Source organism: Halictus rubicundus, chromosome 15 (genome assembly GCF_050948215.1).
Source record: "Halictus rubicundus isolate RS-2024b chromosome 15, iyHalRubi1_principal, whole genome shotgun sequence".
NCBI classification, from domain to species: Eukaryota; Metazoa; Arthropoda; class Insecta; order Hymenoptera; family Halictidae; genus Halictus; species Halictus rubicundus.
The window spans coordinates 10,266,314-10,293,422 of NC_135163.1; the positions used below are offsets into that span (position 1 = coordinate 10,266,314).

Consider the following 27,109-nt stretch of genomic DNA (forward strand, 5'->3'; position numbering starts at 1 on the left):
GAGCGAGTGTTATGGGATTCAGAGTCGTATCTTCATCATTTATCATAGGTATATGGTCTAAAGTTCTCGTGGATCTAGTTGCAAGATTTATCGTTCGTCAGAGTAGAGGGCGTAAGAAATCTAGTTGTTGTTAACATTGTCGGTATTTCAGATCGTGAGACACGAAACCCCAAATGGTGATTGGTCTACTCCTGTACCTCGTTTGTAATACCTGGTATGTGGTAATGTAATAGGAATTAAAATCAAAAGCTATTCAACTTCAGACTGTTCAGACGATCTTATGGCACAGACGAGAAGGGTCTGTCACATGTGCATCACTGCCAATGAACACAATCGAAGAAGACCGCAGTGGTCATATCCCTTACAAAGGGATCTATAATTGTTGAGTTTTTCGATAATAATTATCAATGTATGACGACATACGTCAAGACTCAAATTACTCAAGTTGCAAGGCTTGAATCAGCTTTGACGATGGCCGTGCCTTCTTCTTTCGCTATTGGTGATATCGTGCACTTAAATGTCGGAGGAACAAGGTACAGAAAGAGAAAGTGTTGTTTAATTTCCTTAATCTATTTGCTTGTACAATAGTTTTTAATTGTTTGTTCGTACTCTCGCATTGACGTTGTTCACAAATTATGCAGTAGAGAATTGTTGATGTTGGATCTTTCGATTGTATGACTTTTTTTGTTTGATTCTTTTACTTAGGTTTTCAACATCAAAACAAACACTGACATGGGTACCAGACTCATTCTTCACTACGTTATTAAGCAACCGTATTGCCAGTCACAGAGATGAAGATGGAGCATTGTTCATAGATAGAGATCCAAAGCTGTTCTCTATCATATTAAATTATTTGAGAACAAAGGACATTGATTTAAAGAATGTAGATATTCGTACCTTAAGACACGAAGCTGAATATTATGGTATATTACCATTAGTTAAACGATTGATCTTATGCGAAGATTTGACACAATCTTCCTGCGGAGATGTCTTGTTCTATGGTTATTTGCCGCCCCCAAGTAAGTTTTCATGTAATCTTATCAAAATTAATGGAATTATAAATATATATATATTTTTTGGTTTCAAGGTATACCATTGCAAGAACCCACCCCCTCGATACCAAATGTAGCAGATGTGTCTGTTCATAACAGAACTACTACTACTACTACCACTGCCACAACTACTGCTATAAACCTTAAAGCAGATGCACCGTCAACTTCTCAGAGCACAGCTCCAAGCAGCAATGCAACTCAGAACAATGGTAATGAAACCAATAGGTGCTTTTTGTAAATTTATATGCACTAATTTCGATATATTTCTAAAATTAAGGCTCAAAGAAAAGATTCATTTATACCACATGATAGGGCAGACCTTCTTCCTTTGGAAATCACAATATTGGAAATCACGGTAATAATACATTATTACCATTATTTAGTATGTAATGATTTTAGGGCAACAAAACCAGAAAGGTACTCTTGGAACGCATGTAAGGAATTCTTCATTGGATTACAGAATTCAGCAAAGAGGCTTGCTGTATTCGCGTACATCATCCCTAGACTTAAGGCATATTAGGAATAATTCAGCAGACTTAAACAAGTTGCATAAGAACGATATAAGTTTAGTATTTGGACCCCAGCAAGGTAAATCACTGAAAGCTGTCCTTTTAGACATTGCAATAAAATATTACTAAGACTGATATTATCCGTACAGTTTCTTCCTGGGTGGATCCTTTAAGAGTTCAAATCATAAAGGCTCATCACAATTGGATTGTGATCGCTTACGCGCATTTCATATCGTGTTATTGGCTGAAAGACTCGTCTGGATGGCAACATGCATTTACTAGTCCCCATATTGAATCCGTAATCGAAAGGGTAGCGATAACATCGAAATTAAATACTAGTGTAGCAGTTAATATGGTTGCCTTTTCTTACGGGAATCAAGTTACATTATGGAGCGTCTCAGCAAAACAGATGAACGTTAACATTGGTACATTCAACTTAAATGTTCGTATAGAACATTTATTTTTCATTGGGAGACAATTAGTTGCCCTGTCTTCTACTGATAAAATTGGCGTGTGGCATGATATGACACACCATTGGCAAATACAAGATGTAGTGCCTATTTTGTCATTTGATACGGCTGGATCTTTTCTTCTCCTCGGATGCAACAATGGATCCATTTATCACATTGGTAAGAAAAACGATAACATTTCTAATGATTGAAACAGATTTTCTAATAAAAGTTATGTGCTTCTGATTTTCAGACATGGAAAAGTTCCCTTTGCGAATGAAGGACAACGATCTACTTGTAACCGAATTGTACCGTGATCCAAATTATGATCCCATTACAGCCATATCCCTTTATTTAACGCCAAAGACATGTAAGTTTTCATAAACACTCCTTACATAACACAGTATTATCTTGATAAACGGCTTAAAACAAAAATCGAAAGGTAAATCATAACTAATTGATGGTTCATAACATTGAGTATTACAGTATCTCTATTGCAGAAACACCTTTTCAAGTGACGTACAAATAAATGGACTAAAATATAATTGTTTAATCTGCTTGTATTGAGGAATGTAATAACAAACGTCACTTTAACGATAAATCCTTCTCTTTTTGCTTGACATTAAAACTTTATTAGGTACACTGTTGTGTTACACTTTTGGCTAGAATTTAACTAAACAAATATATAAATCTATCAGAATATGTTTTATCTTTTATAAATAAAGTCAATTTTTATTGGTAGATCGACACATTAAAGAAAAGTAATCGAATCACGTAAAAAAATAAATGCGAACGTTTTAGTGTCTTTCTATCATAAAGTGTAGTACTATTCTTTTAATATTAATGAGAGTTTATTATTACATTCTTTGCTTCATGATTTCGTACAACTGGATATATAGCAGAAGGCAAGTATGGGTCGATATAACAATGTTCTACAATATTCTCACATTCCAGTCACGGTCCGAAATAACATATGTTTCTCTACATTTTGTACATCATTGATTTGAATACTTGTATCCATACCCTTCCTCTCCAGACATAGTACAACATTCTGCACTTTTTAATCAATATTCCTGCGATACATATATATATTCATATACATCAATTGCGTGCTTTAATTCACAAATTACTTTGAATACAAGCATAAACTGTGGAAAATAATCTGTGTATACACAAAAACACTTGTAAACATTATTTTCTCTTTTAGATTGCACTAATCGCACACAGCCCGCTTTTCCTTATGCGTCCAGTTGTACTATTGCAAACTATATCATCTTCATATCCCATTTATTTTGATTAATATCTGCTTGGAAAGAACGGTTATGCAATTTATTTGCCTGGGCTCAAATTAATTTTCATTCATAGAGCAACCTGCTTTCTCCGTTAATTCCAATTATCACACACCAGGATCTGAGAGGGGAAGGAAAAGGAACAGTCAACACATACCTCTGCTTGCATAGTTGTTTTTCGTTTACATGGTTTCAGACGCATACGAGCATCATTCAGTTTATTCCAAATAATTGTACCGTGTTCACCTATATTATGCATATTTTGATACTTTCACAAATCGTGTAGTAGGTGTTCAAAATTTTCTCTTAAATCTAAATTACATACAACTTGTTAACTACAAAATAGTACCCATATCTTGTTCTGAATAATCATTCTTTATTGATTGTCAGAATACAAAGCATGTAATATATAGATTTTTCATTTTCTCTTAATTAAAGTACACGTGCACAAAGGATTCTTTCCATTTTTCTAATTTCCAGTATATGTGATATCCACATTGTATTGTTTACAGTTTTATTAACAAATGTAGTTCACATTGATGACATAGGTTTTTCTTTTAGAGTAGAGTGGTCTTGTATAAAGTATTACTGTTTATACAGCTCTGTGTGGTAACTGGATCGAAATTGCATATGGAACCAAATCCGGCAGTGTTAGAGTTATTGTACAACATCCTGAAACTGTAGGACACGGGCCACAATTATTCCAGACATTTACAGTACACCAAAGCAGTGTGACGAAAGTATGTTCATAGTTGCAGAATTTCTGTGTTCATTATTTGCGATCGAAAGCGAAAACAAAATTGATTCTTACAGGTAACATTGTCAGAAAAATATTTGGTATCAGTTTGCTCCGAGTATAATCACGTTAGAAGCTGGGCTGTAATGAGATTTCGTGGAATGATCTCTACTCAACCTGGATCTACGCCGGAAGCGAGTTTCAAAATTGTATCTTTGGAAGCGATTGAACCTTGCATTAGCTACAATGCTGGCAACGATTTCGGTAAGTTATTACACGAAGAATCAATATAATTATTATGCACAAATAATAATAGACAGATTAATGTAATACTATCAATAATATCAAAGAAGTTTAATTAATTATACATTACCGTACAGGACCGTTCGGGGAGCAGGACGTTGAACAGGTGTTTGTTCAAAAAGTTGTACCTGAGACTGATCAGTTGTTTGTACGTTTAGCATCGAATGGGAAAAGAGTATGTGTAATCAAATCGGTAGATGGTAGCATTATCACTTCATTTTATGTACACGAATGCGAAGGGTCTAGCCGTATGGGCTCAAGGCCAAGGCGTTTCATATTTACTGGTCATTCTAATGGCACCATACAAATGTGGGATCTTACGACAGCCCTGGAGCCGAGGTTCTCTTCTATGCAAAGTAATTTGTTGTGCCTGAAAAATATGTTTGGTATCTTGTACTAATTTGTGCTAACTACTAAATATCTTTGTTACAGATGTTTCCGGAGGACCTACGCCTGAAGAACTTTGGAAGCTGTTAGATCAGTGTGATCTGAGCAACAGTTACTCCTCCACACCATGTATTAGCCCGTGTCCATCGGTTATATCCCAATCGGGCCCTAGCTTAAAAACAAGTAATGTACTGTTCCTTAATCAATCGCAAAACTTTGAAGCCACTCCTGGAACTAGCCAGACCTGAAGGTAGCGTGAAAAGAAATATTTTTTACATTTTTTTTTATGTTATTAAACGTGATTGATTTTTCATCGCTAGCGTCTGAATTTATTTATTTATTTATTTATTTATTACGGGTCATTCACACGTATAAGTCTGCAGTTAGAGTTCCTAGTAAACGATCCTACTGGTATGTCTGAACGTAATATAGTCAACGGAGCATATACACATTAAATATAAGGGTTGTATGATGGTGTAACCACTTTTACTGTATTTATTGTAATTTAACGATATAAATGTTTTTTTTTTTTTTAGTAAAGAGGTTTATAATGTGACGAACGAGATATAATGTATAATTATTTGTATTATTGTAATGTCACGTAGCAGGAATTTTTTGAAATTGATCATTGGTATATAATACAAGTTAAAAGTTTATTTATATTTACATATTCTATATTAATATGTTACAAAATGAATGAATCCATCCACGTTGTAAATTTAGTTCTTCAATACACTTAAAATATAACAGCAGATTTTGTTGGAAAAATGTACAGTTTAACATAATGTATATATTTATATAAATATATGTTTCAACACTTCGAGTTTCCCTTTGTACAAGGAAAGCTTACAATATTATCGACAAATCATTATTAGTATTTGCGCTTCAATTGTACGAGATCAAATGTGTAATTTATAGGAAGCTCACAACAGTGTATTGTACAAAGATCTGTTGTGAATAACAGGATGTTATCACAAAATGTAAACTCCTCGTGTTTTTTCACTAGCTTTTTTCTCGTGTTTTTAATTATATAAAACACTTGTAACAAGTATATTTCAATGACGTCGTAACTGTTTACCTCTGTGATTCAAATAAACAATAAGTATACGTATTATGATGTCAATTTTCGTACGTGAGTTGACATGTAACGTGTAGGGCGAGTGTACCAATAAGTGATTGAGCACCAGTGAGTGACCGTTTTCAAATAAATACTAACAGAAGAATGGCGAGGTTATGGTTCCGAACACCAAATCTTTTGCAGACTTACATTTATGATGTGCTATTAGCTGTTGAGGGCATACAGTGATTCGGAAGCGACTGGAATTGTAGGATTTTGGAAACTGATTTCCTCAAAAACAGCTGTGATGGTTTGCGCGTCATAAACGTACCAAATATTTGCAAATTGCGGTATTTTCATTGTTTTCAAATCATTGTTTTGTTATTCTTAGGGTTTGATTTTATTTGAGTTGGTCACTTACTGGTACATCTGTTTTGATTACAATTTCGGCATTTGATTAATTTCTAATTGATGGTAGAAGTGTATATGAGAATGACAACTGTATATGAGCAAAGAATTTGCAAAACCAGTCTGAGAATCGTTATTTATTTAATTATACCAAAAGGCAACAAGTTATAAATAATTGTAGCATGATCTTACTATTAACTGGTCACTTACTGGTACATTCGTTGCGTCATTCAATTACTTTAAGTTGAATGTGAATTGTTTAAATTACTTGTGAACTTTAAGGTGAATTTGTACATTACATCAAAAGAAAAATTAGCAAAAGATGAACTTGTATAAAAATTAATTTAAAATACGCTATTTATTGTAACAATGTCATATTATTTTTAAGTATACAATCTTTCATCAACATTTCTGTTTGAAGAGAAACTTCACCTAGATTGTAATTTTATGTTCGTAATTACAACTATATAAGTTCAATTAGAATCGAGGTACTACAGTAATCTCTTGTTAGTTCTAGATCGCATTATTAATTTGCATCTCAACAATGTGATTGTATAAAACATTCATCATGTAAAACTTGATTTGAGATTGTTATACTTTGTTCGAAATTATTATTAAAAAATTTACATATCAAAAACGGCGATTAATTCAAATTTCACATTGCATGATTTACCTCGTATCTCATAAGAGTGTACAATCATGCAATATTTATTATAAACACGATGTTAATAGTTTTGAATTATCCTAAAAAGGTTTTGAACAACATTAGTGACATTGTTGCAAATGAAACTTGTCTCATACAAATTGCTTATGCCAAAACAAGTCATTGTGGAATAACTTGGGATCCGTCATTGGCATTAACAAGAAACAAAAGGAAATTAATCCAATGAAAAATAGAGAAAACTTTCTCAATGGACCCTTAAATGCCATAGTAAGATCAGGCAATTCCACGCCATTACAAAAAGAATGTACTGTCAGTGGTGCTACAAAATGTCCTATTTACAAGAAATACAAATTATTGAATAATCATAAATATTAAAACAAATCAAGGGAAAAATGAAGTAAAGTTGACATACCTGTTTGAACAAACAGAAATGCTGCATATGCTCCAAACACTGTAGTGTACCCAACATGATAACCTGATTAACAAATTACAATTACTAGTTTGTTGACATACAGTTATGTTTCGTCTAAATTATAAATAGCACTTACATGACATAAAGAAAGCATTTTTAAATGTCACGCCATCTTTTATTCTACATATTATATGATGAAAGTGAGCTATTCCAAAAAACAATGAGCATACAAATATTGCAGTAAGTGGTGCAAAACATTGCAAAAGTAATGGCAACATACAAGCTCTAAATGTCCATTCTTCGGATAGAGGTGCAACAACTTGACCTCTCCACCATGTCAATGTCTTTATATTTTCAATCCTATACATGGACTCTGAAACAAGCAGATGGAAACTCTTACAATTGTTGTTAACCACTTTTGCAATTCGAAAAGCAGTTCACGATATCAAAGAACAAACTGTGTGAAGCACTCACGGGAAAATAATCTCCTAAACCCACTGAAATCTTCTACACATAATGGTCCTAAAAATAGTATCATTGTTAACAATAATGGCATCACAATTGCTTGTATTAAACCTGGCCATCTTATACCTAGTAGTTCCAAAAATGTTGCCTGAAACAATAGCTTAGAATTAGAAGTAGTCACGTACAAAGGAATATTACATTACTATGAAAAATTACCTTTTCTAAGTACTTTTCATTCATTCCAAAATACAATGATGTAGGAGATACAAGGCATACTATGAAAACACTAAAAAATCTTTTTTTTATAATTGTAGGATGTTCCCTGTAATTAGAAAACAATAGTAAATATTTCAGAAACATGCAAAGAGGATAGGAATGTTTAAATCAGAGCATTGTCATTTGATCTTGTTGTTATTCAACCCATTATCACTTTTATTTGTTTCATTATCTTGTTATTTTATTATATTGAAAAATACTGAGAAACTGCAAGTATAACTTTTGCATTGCATTAAATTGTAGAGAGAGAAAAACGATTTGAAAAGGATAATGGGTTAAACAGAATTATTTTGTTTTTGAAAGGGAGCGTGATGCAAGTTTCAAACATGACGCTGGATAAAGAAGAATTCGAGGGTGAAGATCTTTATGATTGCACGAGTGGGAGAACTCGAGTAAGAGCGGCATTCATGTTCACGGAACGACCTGAACACAGTTACACTTTGTTCGTGGTTCCCTGTGGCTCATCGTTATCAGAACCAAAAGACCGTGTTACACGATCGCACGAGAAATGCTCATTTAAAAAAGGTGATCGACATTCGCCGCCGGTCAGCTTTCCTTTACCTATTGTACGGAGATCTCCATACATAGAGGCTTGCAACGAACACTACGGCGAGACAAAGACATAATAAAATTGCGGACACGCAGCACATATCGGTATTTTGATCCGCGGTCTCCATAACCACAGAATACTTGTCAGGGCATAGAGTACAACATCAGAGGTGGAACTGCAGCACTTTTCAGAGACAATCTTCCGTGCGCATGCGTACGCAACTTGTGTTTCGTGAATAGAGCCACAGATCTTCGCAATATCGAAGACGCATGCGTACGAAATTGTTTGTAACAGATCTGTTTGTAAAGAAACGGCAACAACCGTTCCAAGTTGGATCCAAAGATTCGGTCATCTCACTTTCAAGATCCTTCTCAACCAGAAGGATGAAAAAGGATACTGCATGCGAAAATTTGAGAACGTTGAAAAGCGCGGCAATATTTGAACCACAATATGGTAAAAAACAACATGAATATGAACACATTTCCTTAATAATTTGATTTTATTTATTTATACGTAACTAAATGCTTATAAACATTTAAAACAACTTATATAAGAAATATTTCCGTCGCTAATAACTTCGAAGCCAACTACATAGTACGTAATTTCGGAGCTATGTTCATGCTTGTATAAACTCGTGTGCGCATGTGCAGTTAAACGTAGAGTCATGAGGCTATATTCACGAGGGGTCTACTGAAAAACGGCAGAGTTTCGCCTCAGTAAGAATAGTTGCCTATGGTTGAAGTACTCGGTGCCGTAACTCCATACTGATGTTGGTCGCTTGTGTCGCGATCCGCTGCGGAAGAGGGGATCGGTGCGAGGGGGTAGCAGGCAAGTGAGAGCGAGTAAGAAAAGGATCGCTTTCGGGCAGGGTAGTAGGGTGGTCGGTGCGGAAAGAGGGGAAGAGCAGAAATTCATCCGATTGGCGGTCTGGCACCAGTCGGCAGTCCTACCGTCAATGAGAAGATGGCCGCTGGGCTCGGTGGAAGTGTCGCCATTGTTTAGTGTTTAGTTGTTTCACCCGTTTCTCGCATAATTTTCGTCGGGAAGCACGTTAAAAATGCCAAGCGCCTCGTTTACATCGTCGCGCCACTACGTGCGAAGATCCCGGAGAAAAGGCGCGAACAGGATCCCTCTGCCTTCGAGAACCACCTCGGGTAAGAGAGCCCTGCATCCAGACCCTCGGTTCACTGCTCACCTGTCGTCTCTCGGCTATTTTTCTTTTCCCTTCACCTAGTTCGTTATTTCACGGGCTTAGACCGATTCCGTTTGATTCTCTATGATACTCCCGACCGACCGACATCCTTCCTCGCCGTTACTCGTGTTTTTCGTTTACCATTCCGGACATCGCGTAGAGAGAGAGCAAGACAGAGGCGACAGTTGAACCTTACGCTGCCCACGTCTCTTCTCTCGGATGATTTTCTCGCGGTCCGGGATGCCCGAAAAACGCGAACGCGATGACGTTTCTTCACGGTCTCGCCGCACTTGCACCAGCCCTTCTTTCTTTCGGGGACATCGATCACCGTATCGCATACACTTCGCGATTGTCAATTTTTACCGTGGAATGTCGGCTCAAAGTCTATACTCCTCACCCCACCTCCCTTATTCTTTTTTTCTTTTCTTCTCTTTTCTTTTCTTTTCTTTTCGTGTAATTCCGATTTATTAAACAACCAGCTGCGGGACCATAAACCGCGACGAGTCCTCGCCGTGATTCGGAAAAACGATCGGCCCACGATCTCGGGGACATGATGCACTTTTCAATCTGATATTCTACCAGCTATAGACTTTGTGTTAAATTAGTATAATGCTCCACTTTCCCAAATCACTTTCTGTGCATTGGAGATGCAACTGCAACTGCCACTGTTCCTTTGAAAATGTGATTATGAGACTTCTACCTTTTTGAAATATAGTTTGATAATTTATTGTGCACATATGTACATTGAATGGATAATGAGAATATGCTCTAATTTCCTTGTTAGCACCCCTTACACACGGTTTATCTTCTGTTTATACTTTTTCATTCCCTTTATACGTTGATTCCCATATGTAAACTTTCGTTACGTGCTGTAGCTTGTAATTAGTACTCTGTATATTTGACAGATGTTTGTTTTTGTTTTATTTATAGCCTCTTAAGTGGCTAATTCGACAACTGCAATAATTTACTAGAATTTTAATATTGTTAAAGGTTCAATCATTCGAATATGCAGATTCAAAAGATGCTTTACACGTTGGTTGCAATTATTTTAATTTTTGCAGCCGAGCCATGCGATTTGCCATGTTCAGCATCGAATCAGATACCTCCTGGTGGTGGAGTTGGAGGAGGAGGAGGAGGAGGAGGTGGAGGTGGGGGTGGAAGCGGTGGAAGAGGATCTTCCCCGAGTGTTTCCGGTGTTGCAGCACCATCACCTTCCCCGTCGCATTCACATTCTTCCCCTTACGACTTAAGGCGTAAAAGTCCACCTCATCCGGATCCAGCACCCGGTACCAGCTCTGCGTTACCCCCCTCGGGTGGCAGTAGTGTTGGAGCAACTTTAGGTTCTTCCTCCTTACCAGCCAGAAAACGACCTAGGCGGACATGTTCATTATCCACAGACGGTACAGTTACTTGAAATCCAATACGCGTCACAGACATTGCTGAACAGTTTCTTAACCTGCCATTAATCGGTTTTGTAGGTACAAACACAAATGCCGCCGCACATTACCTTCAGTACGAGTTACCGGACGAAGTGCTGCTCACTATATTTAATTATCTAATGGAACAAGATCTGTGTAGAGTTTCTCAAGTTTGCAGACGTTTTCAAGCAATCGCAAACGACACTGAACTGTGGAAGTCCCTGTACCAGCAGGTCTACGAGTACGACTTACCACTATTTAATCCTGCACCGTGTAAATTCGAGTTCGTGTCTCCGGACGAGTCGGATTACCACAATCCATGGAAGGAGAGCTTTAGACAATTATACAGAGGAGTGCACGTTAGGCCAGGATTTCAGGATCTGAAGTTCAAGGGACGGAATTTGCCATACTTTAATACTGTTCAGGCAGCGTTAGACTATGTAGACGAATATAGAAGCAATAGCGGTTCTTCGTCGAACAATAGCACAAGCACAACCAGCCAGGGGAATTGCTGTGGCAGCAATTCTCAATCGGAGGAGGGAGCACCTCAACATTTAGTTTTCTTACACGCTGGTATATACAGGGGCGAATTTCTCGTAATAGACAGCGACGTTGCATTGATAGGTGCAGCGCCCGGGAACGTGGCGGAATCGGTTATACTCGAGCGAGAAAGCGAATCTACAGTTATGTTCGTAGAAGGAGCGAAACGAGCTTACGCCGGTCATCTCACGTTAAAGTTCACCCCAGACGTTACCAGTACGGTGCCGCATCATAAACATTACTGTTTAGAGGTCGGCGAAAACTGCAGTCCCACGGTGGACCATTGCATTATTAGGAGTTCAAGTGTTGGTAAGTTATTAGAAAGTTCTAAGGAAGCTCTTCAATTTCTCGAGTCATAAAACATACCAAGTATTTGTCGAAAACTGTACAAATTACTTTTGTAGCAATGTTTAGACTGCGAAATTTCAAGCTTTCAATGTAATTTGATCAAGCTTCGAGACTTCGTTATTTGCATACACCTTTCGCAGCCTAATTAATAATTTTGAGTATACACGATTGTTAATATATTTTCATTCTCGGCAGTTGGAGCAGCTGTTTGCGTGTCGGGCGTAGGAGCGAATCCCGTGGTGAAGAATTGTGACATATCGGATTGCGAGAACGTTGGACTTTACGTGACGGACTACGCGCAAGGGACGTACGAGGACAACGAGATCTCGAGAAACGCGTTGGCCGGCATCTGGGTGAAGAATTATGCGAATCCGATCATGCGGAGGAACCACATCCACCACGGAAGGGACGTCGGCATATTCACATTTGACAATGGTCTCGGGTACTTCGAGGCCAACGACATTCACAACAATCGGATAGCCGGTTTCGAAGTGAAGGCTGGTGCTAATCCGACGGTGGTGCACTGCGAGATCCACCACGGGCAGACAGGCGGGATCTACGTGCACGAGAACGGTTTAGGTCAATTCATCGACAACAAGATCCATTCGAACAACTTCGCTGGCGTTTGGATCACCTCGAACTCGAATCCGACCATACGCAGGAACGAGATCTACAATGGTCATCAAGGGGGCGTATACATATTCGGCGAGGGACGAGGCTTGATAGAACACAATAATATTTATGGGAATGCCCTAGCCGGCATCCAAATCAGAACGAACTCCGATCCCATTGTCCGACACAATAAGATACATCACGGCCAGCACGGCGGGATATACGTGCACGAGAAGGGACAAGGTCTGATCGAGGAGAACGAGGTGTATGCCAACACATTGGCAGGTGTATGGATAACCACCGGGTCTACGCCGGTGCTCAGAAGGAACCGTATCCATAGTGGGAAACAAGTCGGCGTTTATTTTTATGACAATGGACACGGTAAATTAGAAGACAATGATATTTTCAATCATTTGTATTCGGGAGTACAAATAAGGTAAGATAGGGTCTCTGTTGGGTGCATACCAACCGTTGGTTCTCGCGAGTTTAACTGTGTTTCTATAATGCTGCAGGACTGGAAGCAATCCAGTGATACGTGGGAATAAGATATGGGGCGGACAGAACGGTGGCGTTCTTGTGTATAATAGCGGATTAGGTTTACTCGAACAAAATGAGATTTTTGATAACGCGATGGCGGGGGTGTGGATTAAAACCGATAGCAACCCTACGTTAAAAAGGAACAAGATATTCGATGGACGAGACGGTGGTATTTGTATATTTAATGGTGGTAAAGGTATGTTTCTGTTTTCACTTTTATTCTCTGGTTCTTGCGTGAAAGGTTCACGAGATTGTTGTGATTGTTTGTTTCTTTCGTTTTGGACAGGTGTGCTCGAAGAGAATGATATATTTCGTAACGCGCAAGCAGGAGTGCTTATTTCTACACAGTCTCATCCTGTACTGAGGAGAAATCGAATCTTCGATGGATTGGCTGCCGGCGTTGAGATTACAAACAACGCGACCGCCACGCTAGAATTTAATCAAATTTTCAATAATAGATTCGGTGGTCTTTGCTTAGCGAGCGGAGTTCAACCGACGACTAGAGGTTCGTATTTTTATTTTCTACCAACTCTGATCCTTAAGTGCACACAAATGCACTCTGACACGCCTCTCCTTCGTTACATTTAGTTCGTATTAATTTCTAAAATTTAATTTCTCTCGTTGTTCCAGGCAATAAGATATTTAATAATCAAGATGCAGTTGAGAAAGCAGTGGGTAACGGCCAATGTTTATACAAAATTTCGTCGTACACTTCCTTCCCTATGCACGATTTCTACCGCTGCCAGACATGCAACACGACAGATCGCAACGCAATTTGTGTGAACTGTATAAAAACTTGTCACGCTGGACACGATGTAGAATTTATCAGACACGATCGGTGAGTTATTGCAACAATTAATGTTACATAAACAGAGCATGATGACTAACATTTTCTACAATTTTCAAATTCGTATTTATATGTTGTATTCGTATGATATATACACACGTAGAGTATGTATGTTTTTCTTTCTTACCTATTGTGCGCTAATTTCAAAATATATTATTTTATATTAACAAGGAGTCAGTTAGGTGAATACAATACAAAGATTAACGAAGCAAGAATAGTTAGGATGATCACAGAAGAGCAACAGACACCACGTTTATTTTTGTTGGGAAATTTGTCTGTGTTTACAGATTTATTGGACTTGTTTCTAATTGATTAACTTTTTTCAGATTCTTTTGTGACTGTGGTGCTGGAACATTAAGTAATCAGTGTCAACTTCAGGGTGAGCCTACACAGGACACAGACACGTTGTACGACAGTGCAGCACCGATGGAGTCGCACACGCTTATGGTCAACTAGGAACTAACCTAAACTAAATAAAACAATCAAACGACACTGAGACAGCCTGTAAGTCCAACACATTGCAAAACACGGAGTAATTTGTTGCTGAGTTCTTTATTATGGCACTTGTTCCTTCGCGTCCCCGTTGTGATTGTTATATTCTTTTTTCAAAGCTATAGTTATTGTTAACATGTTTCAATTAACGGCAATTTCATCATCATCGTTATCACCATCATCATTATTATCATCGTTATTTCTATTACCATTTGACCATCCACCTCACTGTCATCGTCATCGCCATCGTAATCGTCACCATCATCGCGGTGGTCAAAATCCATCATTTATCACATCAGTTTATATGAGCCCGTGGATCATCGTCATTAAGAGATATTATATTTTTTATTAATAAATTAGTGTCCCATCTCGACGTGTACTTTAACGGAAGACGGATGTTCGTTGCTAAATAAGGTAATCAATGAATGAAGATCCGATCTTTTCCAACGCAACCGCAAGTATTATCCGAATGTAGGAAACCGTATCTTCGATTTTCCCGTGAATCACGTAATAAAGAACTCCGCAACGAAGCGAGCCATCGACGTTTAAAAATCAAGTGACAAAAACGAAAAAAATCACCACGGGACTTCCTCTGTAAAACGAAAAAAAACCCTAACGATTGTATCGTCAAATGTATTTAAACGTGTTAACCGAAGCGACGAAAACGAAACGGAACAAAACACGAGAGTACGCGATAATAACACAAAAAACCGGAATCTCCAACTTTCGGGGTCCGTCATTTAAGTTCGCACTTTAAAAAAAAAAAAAAGAACAAAACAAGAAGAAAATAAAACGAAAGAGTGCAGTGCGAGTCCGTGTAGGATACGAAAAGAAGTAAACGAAAACAGAAGCAAATCCGAAACAAAAGGGACACCTGTGTATACGTTTGGTAAAGGAGAACACGCGACGGTCGTCAGACGTTTTAATACTGAACGAACGAGAAACGAAAGAAAACAAAAAAAAGTAATAATAAACTGTCTTTAAGCAAAGAATTTAAAGGGACGCTCGTGCAATGCGACAGCATTGATCGTAAAACGAAAAATATCAATTTAAACAAACAAAAAAAAAAATATCCAAGAAGAATGAAAAAATGAAGTTTAATGTTTAAGCCCATACGATATAAAACACAGTGTCGCGAATGTAAATTGTGTATATCGTAATTAAATAAATGCGATCAAGCGGTGAATTAAACCACGGAGACACCGACGACACGACCGCGCGAGACGTGTTGTCGCGGAATAATGTTTCCTCGCTCGAGACTTTTTTTAAAAGAAAACAAAAAAGGAAATGTTTAAAACAAAAATAAACAACAAGACGGACAGAAAAACTAGCCAGTGTAATCGCAGCGTACGAGAATAGAAATCGATCACGGGGAACGAGTGCGCATTGTGTATTTACGAACGATGGAGTTGCAGGGTGGCGAACGACCGGTCTCTCGAGAACAGATCGACGGAGACAATTGCAAGAGGAATCGTGTGAACGAGAGAGAGAGAGTGAGCGTGTGTGAGAGAGAGAGCGTGTGAAAGGGGGAGAGAGAGAGAGAGAGAGAGAGAGAGAGAGAGAGAGAGAGAGAGAGAGAGTGTGCGACTTCGGTGAATAGACACGCATGCGAGAATCAACGGTGAAAACGGGAACGATCGTGGATAAAGGAGAAGATGTTCGAGAATAACGGGGAATACCAGAGATGCGAGACGGAGACGACATCCAATGAACGACATGCTGGAACAGATGTCTAAAAAATGTGATATTGTAAAATTCACACGCAACCGGGGGGAAAAGAAAATAATCAAAATGGAACGCGAAGCAAACGAAACGTCTATAACGCGATTCGAAGTAATCCTTTTCTTTCTTTTGCTTCTTTTTCTTTTCTCGTTTTTCTATTGTATAAGAGTGTACCTATGTAGCACACGCGTGCGCGCATTCATGTATACAGTTCTTCGATTGTATCCTGCGCATTGTGAATAGTGATGGCCCTAATCGCCGTACCGGGGGGTGGGGAAAAGTGCATATATAATAATACTGAGAAAGACAACAGTTCTAATCGGGAATGAAAATCTTTCGAATCTTCATGGAGTATTTACACGATTAATCACGTGCGGTCGGTGTATACCAGTGAGAAAAGCGAAAAATATTTAAAACGATACAAAACGAAAAAAAAAAATACAAAAAAGAAATGCGAGAAAGAAGGAAAGAAAGGGAACGGAAAGCGGAAACCGGAAACCGATATATTCTGTCGCTGAGGAACAGTTTTTCTGAGAAAAAAAACAAAGTAATCTCGAATTTTTAACAAAAGTAATCCAACTTTTTTGAATTGTTACGTTAGCGGTAAACAAAAGAAGAAGTCTAATCGTATTATTGTAATTGTGTATCGGCGCGGCGCGGCGTCGCGTCGTCGTCGCGAAAACGGACAAGAAAATGAAAAGAGAAAGAGAAAACGCAAAATGAACGAAGCAGCGCCTATTAGCGATAATTTTAGAAGCGCGGCCCCGCATCCATTTGAAACGAGACACGAACGTTTGCGATACGTGCGGTTAGGTTGACGATCGTCTGATTGGTATAATAGGAAGATCGTCGATCGCGCGCAACAGGGCGAAAAAGGAGAAAAAATAAAAAAAAGGAAAATGTTGTTCCGAAAAACTGAATGAAAGCAAACGAAAATCAATCTCTCTCTCGTGAATTCATCGATCGTGTATTTGTACGTGTCGTGTACTTTTGTAAATGATTGTTGTTTCTCTTGTCTCTGTATTTACGTTTCTCTATTTTTTTTTTCGCTGTTTCTTCTGCAGAGCGGGTGAACGGTGAGAATTGCCTTTGATCGCGATTACCGACCTAAAGTCCGTAGTATTGTTACACCGCAGTGTCGTATCATATATATAGTGTAACTATATAGAATTGTTTAACACACGTTATATATGCGCACTGAGAGAACGAGACACACAGAGATCATATGGCATGGCCAAAGGCATTTCTCAGGTCGCGTGGCACGCACAGAGATCATGAGAACGGGAATGCGATCATTCTTCGCGTTCTCCGAGCGAGATGTTTGTTTACTCTTAACTGCGCTCCGTTGTTGTTTTTTTTTTGTTATAACAATTCGCCCTCCACCTCACAAATTATACTCTCCGGTTCGTCCATTTTTTTGTACTTCTTTTCTTGTTCGTACGTCTCGTTTGAAACTTAGAACAGAAGAAAATAGAATCAATAGAAGAAAAAGAAAGGGATGACTTCGTAGAAGTTGTCAGGCGAACGAAAACCGGAAGTCCTTTCGCGCGCGCGCTCTCTAAACACGTTGTAATTATGATTAGCAAAATTTATTTGTCGATCGTTTTTTCTTCGTGCTTCTAATCTATTATTTTTTTTTATATATACTTTCTCGAGTATTGTTGACGAATTGTTGAATATGTTTATTGTAACTAACCGGAAAGTGAAATTATAAGATGAGACTATTGCGATAATTTTTGTGGCGCTTTTTATTTTTGTGTTCTTTTTAGTAAGTGTCTTTTTTTTCGTCTCTCCTATTTCTATATTCAGTTTTCTGTGTAAACGACGAGAGTCGATGGATAATTTCGGAAGCCGAAAGGAGGAACGAACGTTTTTCTGTGATCACTATCCTCTCACGGTTTTCAAAGCGTGTTGAATAATTCGTATTCGGCGGACGTTGATCCTTGCCGCAGCCGTGTTAAATGTTTTTCACTTTCTGAATTAATTTAGAGTTCGAAAATCCTTGGACACGAAATACTGATTCGAAAAACTGCGCAACATGAAAGTATGTGATTATAAAAATCGTGAAATAGATTTGAGAAACGACACTCGATTGTGTCGGCTGCGGTACGATTATCAATGGTTCCCCGGTTTTGTTGAATGTGTTTAGTTGTAAGCTTTGATCGGCAATAGAGGTCTGTTGTGTTTTGTTTGAATTCATGTTGCCCCGCATTCATGTTGTGTGCAAAAGGAAAGGTCGGCCAACAATTTTCTGGACGGGGGTTCGTTCCCGTACAATAATCGAAAGGAAACAAAATACCAGTGTCTAGGAAACAGCAGAAACGATTCGCGGTCTGTTTACCGATTGTTCACTCTTCCAACCCTCGCCATACTCATCGTTCTGTAAAGAAACAATATTAAGTCCGCTTCGTACACCAAGTGAACTGATGTTTCAGGTGTTAAACTTAAATGATTTTGAGGTTGTTACTGTTTTATAGGTATTGACAAAAATTCAGGTTGTATTTCTAATGTGATTGTGAGGTCATTGGATTTTCTTCGTATGGAAAATAGCTTTAATTAGTTACGTGCTGCGTGTTTCAGATATTGTGAACGTTGGACCGTGCAATCGTTCGACACGAAATCATTTAAACGTGTGGTATAAGGTCTTCGTACTGTGACACACTTGTTTAGGCAGAGGGTAATAGACTGAATTGTATTTTTAATTATTTGTAGCGCTACTAATATACGACCCATATCTATCTGCATGTTCTCTGTCTGTTTAGAATTAAATCTGTAAACAAAATGACAGTCTAAATTATACCACTCTAGAGATCATAAATTGTACGCGAAGGGGACTGTGTGATAGATCACGAAATTCGTATTTTTATCAAAAGAAAAAGAATATGTAGCCAAAAATTATTTAACGTAACAAGAAAAAATATCAATGGCCTTGCGATTTCCTACAGAAGCGACTTTGTAGGAAAATTTGTCAATACACGTGCACACAATTTATCAAGTTCTCTCACAATCGGTAAATAACAGAGACATTTACTTTTATAATGTAAAGAACAGCAGCAATGTCAAGGTTTCACACGAACTTAGTATGGCGAGGATAAATCATGCATTTCGCGTTTGTTTAAAAGGGAAAAGCTTGGCGCGCAAGAACCGTATATTTAGTCGTATGATTTTCAACAAACCAGAAACGGGCACACCATCCGAGTATCCGCGATCGTACATGAATGAATATGTCTCTATCGAAGTTGTCGCGTAGCACAGAAAGAGAGAGAGAGAGAGAGAGAGAGAGAGAGAGACGCCGCGTGTCTCCCGATTCTTTATTTAATTACGTTGCAATCTATATTACGTTTTAGAGTTTGTTTTCCTTACTTCTGTTCTTTCCTCTTCACGCTTCGTTCGTTCGCGTCGTCGTCGTGTATCGCGTATCCGGTGTGTGTATATTCTCGTTTCGCTCGGGCTCGACGCTTTGACGGCCTTTAGCGCGTTTAAAACGTTGATTGCGACTAAAATTAAGATTGTATCATAGTGCCGAACCCCTGACTGCCCAGGCGGACTCCGATACGGTATCTTTCACATTGTATTCCTGCTAGCCAGCATAAAGTGAAATTCATGGCGCCGTTGAAACTTTATCTGCGACAGACTTGAGTGGCTTACTGCATTCAAAATCTCTGAAACATAACTTCCAATGCAATTGGACGCGGACAGATTTTCTTTTCAACTTTGCCAGAAACCGTTTTGCGAATAAATAGAATTTCATCGATTTTCTGTTTCACGATTATTCGAATAACGAATTTACGGGACTCCGCCTCGGCAGTCGTGGGTTGAACGATTTCGATGTTTCTCTCGCCAACTATGCTACGATTATGCTATATACCGCAGCGGAAAAAATTAGCCTACGGGCGTACGGAAACGCGCGCGAGCGAGTATGCGAGGTTCTCGGCGTGAACTATGCGGCCGTCAGAGTGTTATCCGCGAGCGCAGAGTGTTTTCGATGTTCGTCACACTCCTCGTCGTTAGTTGTATTTTTTATTGTTCATTCGGGATGCATCTTTCCCGCGTCGATTGTTTCCTCTTCGTCACTTCGTGTTCCTCTTGACAGCATTCTCTTTTCTTTCCCAAATCGCAAACAATCACCCCCCACCCCAACCCCTCGCCTCGCCCCCCGCCACCCCCCAACCCTCTTTTTTTACTCATCGTTTCATTCCATTCGCGTCACGAGAACGTCTCGCACCGATTCTCTTTTTTTTCCCGTCAGCAACGAACTTGCCATTTATTACGTTAGTTGCCATAGTTCTCTCGGATTCAACTCTTTTTCTTTTTTTTTTGTTTTTGCGGTGGAGCATAGCTAGAATTAGATAAGTCTAGAGACGGTCCTTTTAAAATATTCGTAAAGTAGTGAAAAGGAACAGCACACGAGCCACGTGCAGACGAAAGGAGGGAAAGAAAGAGCGGATCCACGTGCCCGCGAAAAAAAACTAATACCACAACGTATTCTGTACATATTAATTTGCCTATTATATATATATATTATTATTATATATATATAATTATACATAAATATATATATATATAAAAACAAAACATATTGATTATACTATTATTAAGAAAAAAAAATATATATATTATTACAAATTGTAACTTTTATTTTTTATTTTTTTCGTATCCTTGTATCGCTCGTGATGCTACGATATGTTTTCGTTTTTGGTTCGCTTCGTTGTTATACGATTCGATCATTCCCACGAACCCGAGAACGTCCAGCCTTATTCCCTCAATTATTAATCTTTTTTTCTTGTTTTCCGTGAAACGATATTCGTGTTCCGTTCAGGATTCTCGTGCGACGCACAGCGAAGCGTTGTTGTACAGCGAAGAATAATATCGGTCGCGTCCACGTCGATGAGGAATCACAAGAGATTATTGTTAAACAGCTCTCTATCGCACCACGTAGCTTATACTACGATGTACAGTATGCTTGTCCACGGATGGAAGTTGTAACAGTTAAGAAATTATACGATCATTGTAAATAGGAGAGAGCCCCGCGAACCTTGCGAGAACAAAAATGAAAAGCAGTCTTCTTTTTCGGAGCCGCAGCTTCTCCTTTCGACCAGTGTCGCCAGATGAGGGGAAAAAGTTAGGGGAACAGCACGGTAGAAGGGGAAGTCGGAGTGGGGGGCGCAAAGTCTTGATCTGGCGACACTGCTTCCAACACGGAGGAACGATCGCGTACGCCATGGCCTTAAAACACGTACACCTAAACGTTCTAGTATACATTGCAGCGGTGTCCACCCGATACACAGTGACTCGCATACGCGACCTCAAATTTTATTCTTGAATGCAGGACTCGTCCGAAAGTAGAATAGAATATTTTCAAACGGCCGACAGACAGTAGCGGATTTATGCTTCCGCCACTTAGGGGCTACCTCTTCACCTCTCCTTAAAGGGTCAACTCCCTCCTCGCTAGATCCCCGTTACGCTCTCTCCCCATAGCTGTATCAATAGCACAAAGCACAAAATCAGTAGTACTACCCTAACTTTGTTCAACCTATTTTTCAGATATGGGGGGACGTAGGTTAACATCTTCGTTTGTTTCTATTGTCGTGACTTGTGCCTTTGATATTTTTCCAAAAATTTGTCGCCATATAAATCCGCCACTGCCGACATAACGACAACATACAGCGTCACTTTTTCGCATAGCGTTTGAACATTCGTAAAGCCTCTACAATTCAATTCTTTTTTCGAAAAAATATTATCGAAAAAAGCTGCATAACCGCGATATAATGGGATCATTTGGTCACAAAGGGATGACAGAACTTTGGATGAATTTTGATCGATCGATTTGATTTTTCATTTATAAAATATAGTAGTTGCACATCTTCAAAACACTTTCGAGGCACCCTCGACAGTGATGTGAAATATTATGGGCACGTTGCACTCCGCGGAGTATAATACTTTGATTGCCAAGTGGCTCATAAAAATTGATCCGTATAATAAGCCATTAAACCGAACGAATTTATTGGACGTACTCAAGATCCCAGACAGCTAAAACGGAGAATAGAAAACTGGGCTTCATTCTTCTCGCGTCCACGACTAATTTTCTCCCCTAAAACAAAAAGACCAGCACGAGGAAAGAATTTATTTGGCAAATGTTTTCTCGCGTTTGCAAACGCATTCTAAAAATTCGTGGTCTTAACGATCGGACGGGAAAAAAGTGTTCGGGCGGATCGCAGATTATCGTTGCATATTCTCGAATATAAACGACGAGTTAACTCGTTATCCCCGGTTGCCAGGACGAAGGGAAAGGAAAAGGAAAGAAAGCTTCGACGCCATAAAATCTTTATGAGTCCGGCAGTCAAAGTGTTAAGGCAGCAAGCCGGGCGGAGTTGAGTTGCAATCTCGCAGATGGGAAACATAAACGCAGCCTTACACTGTATTTTCATATGGTACAAGAGGATACGACGGAGTTGCTTATAGTTAAGAGTCTAATCCGATAAGTTCGCCGTTTTTGTATCTCGGGCCTGCTACCCCTGGCGCAGAGTGTTCGATCAACGCTTCCAATAGCTCGAACAAACAAGACGGCAACAGAAAATTATTATTATCACAGCAGTGCTCTTCTGTTTCTTGCGGTTACGTCTGGACGCGTCCGTTTTCTCTTTCATTTGAAAATAAATTACAGTTGAGCAGCTCTAGCGGAAGCGTCGCTATTAGAGTCCACTAAATAGCTAACAGTATAAGTCAACGACTGAAGACGAGCAATTAGGCGAAGCCGTTGAAACGCCGAGGGGTTAAAAGACTTTCCGCGTCAAACGCGTGAATCATTTTTGCGCCGGATAGTTTCGTTCGATCGAACACTTTTCGCCAGAGGCGGCTTTACGGAAAATGATCGTACCGACATAAATCTATAACGATCTACGCACATTATATATTTCCCCTAACGTTGACAACCGGACCGTGGATGTTCTTACGAAACTCCGATTTTTATAGCCCGAATCTCTAAGTAAACTCTCATCTTCCATGGCAGCAGCTTTGCTGGATAAAGAATAAACAATATCCGTTTATCGCACGGTTCTCGAGTGAGCGTTTTCCGAACTCGATCCGCGTCGGACATTGTTCGCGCAGACACGGGGAAGAATTGGCTCGCAGAGGGTTAACGAGACAGACTGCGTCTGCGAGAACGAGAAAAGGGAGGAGGGGTTGATGAAACAAAGAGAGAGAGAGAAAAAGTTGAAAAATTATCTTTATTTCTCACGAGGCCGTACGATCGCGAAAACCTGTACAATAAGCTACCTGTAAATACGTCACGCTTTAAACTATACCGAGACGGAAGCACGCTTCTCGCTTTCTTCGAGAAAAGAAGGGCCCAGGGATGGGATCCGAGGCTTTTCGATTTTTCAGTACTAGTTTTGAATTTCTTCAAGGATCTCATCTCCGGACTCCGTTCAGAAAATCTTTTTCCCTTCGCGAGGCGAGCTCGATCTCTCTCCACGTTTTTGAACGATCACGCGACCGAATCGAAACCAGAAGAGGGAGAGAGAGAGAGGAGCGAGAGTAATCGATCACAACTTTTCTACGAGATCCGATCAACCCTTTCCACGTGATTTCCTAGATCGTAAGACTGTGTAGCGACGTTTCAAGAAGAAGAGACGAAGAGGGAGATCGCGAGAGCCGCGAAATGCCGGCCGGAAGAACACTCGGAGCCGAAAGTGTCCGATTCCAGGGGTTGAACATGGTTCTGATAACGGTTTCGATTCTTCACATCACTTTAAATTATATATTACGAAACCCTGAGTTCAACCGAAACCGGAGCAAACTCGAAAGCAGCTTGAGATCTCCGAGCAGAAAATTCGATGACGTCGTCACACTTGCTTCTTCCGTCTCGTGGTCGGTGACATTTGTTCCGTTTTCCCGCGAGTCGCGCGTTGCTTTCGGAACCGTTTCAACCCCGAGAAGAACGAACGGCCTACAGACAGAGAGAGAGAGGGAGAGAGAGAGAGAGAGAGAGAGAAACGTCCTTTGATTTTCGATTTCGGATTGTATAGACTGTAGACTGTACGCATTGTTCGCTGCGAGCAAAAGAGCCGCGTGTTCTGCGCATTCCTCGACGAAGAGAGATGTTAGTCTCGCACGATCGTTTTTCCGAGCAAGGTTTCCCGCGGTGTCGATTGTATCATTGTATCATAGAATCCTAGCCCGTAAGCCGATCGCGAGGAGCTATCACGACGATCGAGGGCGATCGACGTTCCATCCAAGGCGACGCAGTCAACTTTATTTTTCCAGAAGCTCGTCCCGCGAGATCCCGGGGGTCAGATCCGGAGGGATCCGTCGATCCCGCTGGCCACGGTGGACAGGATATCGGTTTCCGATACGGATCGCCGAACGGACAAATGCGAGTTCCCGTTGCGATCCTCGCGAAAACTCGCGTGTCGTCGGCCCTATCGACACTTTCGACTCGGCGAGCGCGTTCCTCGACGCTCGTTCATCGCTGAAAGATCAAAAGGGACGTCGTCGATCGAGCGACACGGGTCGGCCCGATGCGTTCTTTTTGATACCGCTCGAAGAAGCACCTGTAATCGTACTTTAGTTGTCGGGATCGAACTTGTTTTACTACGACACGCACCGAAAATCGGCGAACGGCGCTCGATCGATCGTCCTCCCGTATTTTCTAAGAGATATGCGAACTCTAGGCTCGTCGGGGTACCTGTCTTTCAACTCCAGCCGGAATGTCTTTTACCCGATACCGTACGTCAAGCAACAATATTTTCGTTTCGAACTGTGCAACACAAGTGTTCGGCGACGAACGTGCACGAGGTTCGAGAAGAGCGATTCGCTCGCGAAGCGCGAGAGGATTAGGGTTGATCGTTTTCAACGATAGGCAGACTGCGGTGTTTGTGCGAGTTTTTATACTTCGCGTCGGAAGAGAGAGGGTTCATTTTTGTAGGCAAACAGTCCCGTGGAAAACGGAACGACTACGATTAGTCGTTTCACCGACGACCAAATGACGTCCGGCAGTGGATAAATGACTCTAGTTTCTTCGACTCTGGTCCCTTCGTTTTATTCCGGAGAAAGTTCTTAGCGCGATAAGTATCGGTTAGCGAAAAGAAGCGGCCCGAAAAATTCGCATAACGATCCGCAGTCCGATGAGTAACATCCAGAAGGGTTCTCTTTCGAGACTAGTAAAATTCGCGACTGCTCCAAAGCCGGAGAAAATATTCAAGAGCTTCCTCTCGAGGTGTTCGTCCCTGGGACGAAGCTTTCCGATCAAAGAAACCGTCTCGTCCCGCAAGCTCGCGAAAGTAAATTGACTGTGTCACCTTGCGCACGCCTGTACCATACTGAAACGCACGAATTACCATGTGTCATATAGGTATATATACATATATATATATATATAAATGCAAGGCATAGATTTATGTATATATATAAATATATATACATATACATATATATATAAATATGAATATACATACATTATAAATAACAGTAACGATAACGATTAAGTACCTTACAAGCGTAAGAGCAGTATCCAAGGAATCCGAAAAAAACTAGTTGCACCAAGTGCCATAGCCCATAGGTCACAGTACGTTTAAAAGCATAAGCGGGAGGGACGCGTGGCCGTCGCTAGACGGCTCAACGAGAAAAGAAAAATCGTGTTGACAAACAAGAATAAACAACAAAAAAAAAGAAAAAGAAAAAGCAAAGCGCGAAACGAAAAGAAGAGAATTGGGTCGAACGCGCGTGGTTCGACGGTGACGGCTGAGTCGTGTTCTCGTCGCTCATTGTTCACGTGGAACGCACACGCGAGCGAGAGAGAGAGAGAGAGAGAGAAAGAAAGAAAGGATGGAGTAGAAAATGAGTCGAAATATAATGATCGGCTTGAGAACACGAGTGAGGGTGTGTGCGTGTGTGTGTGTGTGTGTGTGAGTGAGTGAGAGAGAGAGAGAGATTCAAGGAGTCCATGGGACCCGATATTTCCGGTGGGCCCGGTTTCGCCCATCACAAACAACGTTATAGAATTTACAGACGCCAACATGACAATATCGATTGTATGAAATTCATTTCCGGTCCTGTTGTTCGGTTATAAACAACCCCTTCTCCCAAGACAACCCTTTAATCAACAATTAAAGAGACGGAGACGGAGAGACAGAGCGAAAGAGAGAGAGAAAGGGAAGGAAAACTCCGGACATCCGTTAAACTGTACATTTTCGCCATTGTTTATTTTTCGACACGTTAGTAATGCGATTAGACGTGGTCCCGGCTCGCGAGAGATCCGTGCATTTTTCGTTTAATTTTTGAAAGTGAGCCGAGAGAGAGAGAGCGAGAGCGAGAGAGAGAGAGAGCAAGTGTGAAAAAGATTTGTGGCCGAGGATGGATCGAACGTGATGTGATGAGTGTGACCTTTGCGAGACATTATCAATTACCTTAAACGAAAAATAAGACAAAAAAATGAATAAGTAAATAAATACTGTAGTAACGTCGCAATTGTATGTTGTAAACATTACTATTTCAAATATACTGTCATTATTAACAGGAGAGAGTTTGTCACTTTCGCCGCACACCGTCCAGGGCTCCCAGATTGTGTACGTCCGGCAAACTTGAATTTTCAAACGTATAATACAAATAATCCCGGAAAGTTTCGTAAAGATTTGCCAGCTGATCGAATAAAAAGAATTGTGCAACGATTTTTCATTAGCCGAGGAAACGATTCGCGCGCTAAAGACTCGGAATATAGCTGCTCGAAATACAGTGTCGTTATTAACAGGGAGAGAGTTTGTCACTTTAGCCACACACGGTCCCCGACGAGCGGAAAAGGGATTCTCTACAGGGTGTTCCTGAAATAGACGCGTTTTAAGAGCGCA

The 27,109-nt window shown here is 40.0% G+C and overlaps 3 protein-coding genes across 4 annotated transcripts; 2 read left to right on the plus strand and 1 right to left on the minus strand.

Annotated features, from left to right (window-relative positions):
* The first annotated feature begins 267 nt into the window (after positions 1-267).
* On the plus strand, positions 268-6,511 carry LOC143361516 (BTB/POZ domain-containing protein KCTD3). The gene is made up of 10 exons (XM_076800987.1): positions 268-533; positions 706-1,019; positions 1,088-1,261; positions 1,452-1,640; positions 1,711-2,190; positions 2,264-2,380; positions 3,900-4,039; positions 4,113-4,299; positions 4,416-4,694; positions 4,771-6,511. Exons 1-10 carry the CDS (start codon positions 412-414, stop codon positions 4,971-4,973), a joined length of 2,205 nt encoding a protein of 734 aa, XP_076657102.1. The 5' UTR covers positions 268-411; the 3' UTR covers positions 4,974-6,511.
* Sras (Ras converting CAAX endopeptidase Sras) lies at positions 6,235-8,988 on the minus strand. Of its 2 annotated transcripts, XM_076800989.1 has the most exons (7): positions 8,569-8,988; positions 7,948-8,053; positions 7,741-7,879; positions 7,547-7,639; positions 7,403-7,471; positions 7,267-7,329; positions 6,235-7,185 (listed from the first exon to the last, which is right to left on the minus strand). In XM_076800989.1, the coding sequence occupies exons 1-7, from the start codon at positions 8,682-8,684 to the stop codon at positions 6,986-6,988; spliced, it is 786 nt and encodes a 261-aa protein (XP_076657104.1). In that variant the 5' UTR covers positions 8,685-8,988; the 3' UTR covers positions 6,235-6,985. The 2 variants fall into 2 exon arrangements, with proteins under 2 accessions (XP_076657104.1, XP_076657103.1); XM_076800988.1 differs by having other exon boundaries at positions 7,403-7,639; positions 8,569-8,984.
* A 101-nt stretch (positions 8,989-9,089) lies between these two features.
* On the plus strand, positions 9,090-26,780 carry Fbxo11 (F-box protein 11). The gene is made up of 8 exons (XM_076800986.1): positions 9,090-9,711; positions 10,811-11,149; positions 11,228-12,016; positions 12,251-13,103; positions 13,180-13,400; positions 13,491-13,709; positions 13,835-14,042; positions 14,378-26,780. The coding sequence occupies exons 1-8, from the start codon at positions 9,615-9,617 to the stop codon at positions 14,505-14,507; spliced, it is 2,856 nt and encodes a 951-aa protein (XP_076657101.1). The 5' UTR covers positions 9,090-9,614; the 3' UTR covers positions 14,508-26,780.
* Positions 26,781-27,109: the final 329 nt, after the last annotated feature.

What these genes read in the sequence shown, in the direction of transcription:
- Fbxo11 (XM_076800986.1), top strand. Translation starts at nt 9,615, where the DNA reads ATGCCAAGCGCCTCGTTTACATCGTCGCGCCACTACGTGCGAAGATCC. An exon ending in GCCTTCGAGAACCACCTCGG is followed by an intron (nt 9,712 to 10,810) that starts GTAAGAGAGCCC and finishes TAATTTTTGCAG; the next exon opens with CCGAGCCATGCGATTTGCCA. An exon ending in AGTTCAACCGACGACTAGAG is followed by an intron (nt 13,710 to 13,834) that starts GTTCGTATTTTT and finishes TCGTTGTTCCAG; the next exon opens with GCAATAAGATATTTAATAAT.
- LOC143361516 (XM_076800987.1), top strand. Translation starts at nt 412, where the DNA reads ATGACGACATACGTCAAGACTCAAATTACTCAAGTTGCAAGGCTTGAA. An exon ending in TTAAATGTCGGAGGAACAAG is followed by an intron (nt 534 to 705) that starts GTACAGAAAGAG and finishes TCTTTTACTTAG; the next exon opens with GTTTTCAACATCAAAACAAA. An exon ending in TGGATCCATTTATCACATTG is followed by an intron (nt 2,191 to 2,263) that starts GTAAGAAAAACG and finishes TCTGATTTTCAG; the next exon opens with ACATGGAAAAGTTCCCTTTG.
- Sras (XM_076800988.1), bottom strand. Translation starts at nt 8,684, where the DNA reads ATGGAGACCGCGGATCAAAATACCGATATGTGCTGCGTGTCCGCAATT. An exon ending in GTTTAGGAGATTATTTTCCC is followed by an intron (nt 7,640 to 7,740) that starts GTGAGTGCTTCA and finishes TGCTTGTTTCAG; the next exon opens with AGTCCATGTATAGGATTGAA. An exon ending in AAATGCTTTCTTTATGTCAT is followed by an intron (nt 7,330 to 7,402) that starts GTAAGTGCTATT and finishes TTTGTTAATCAG; the next exon opens with GTTATCATGTTGGGTACACT.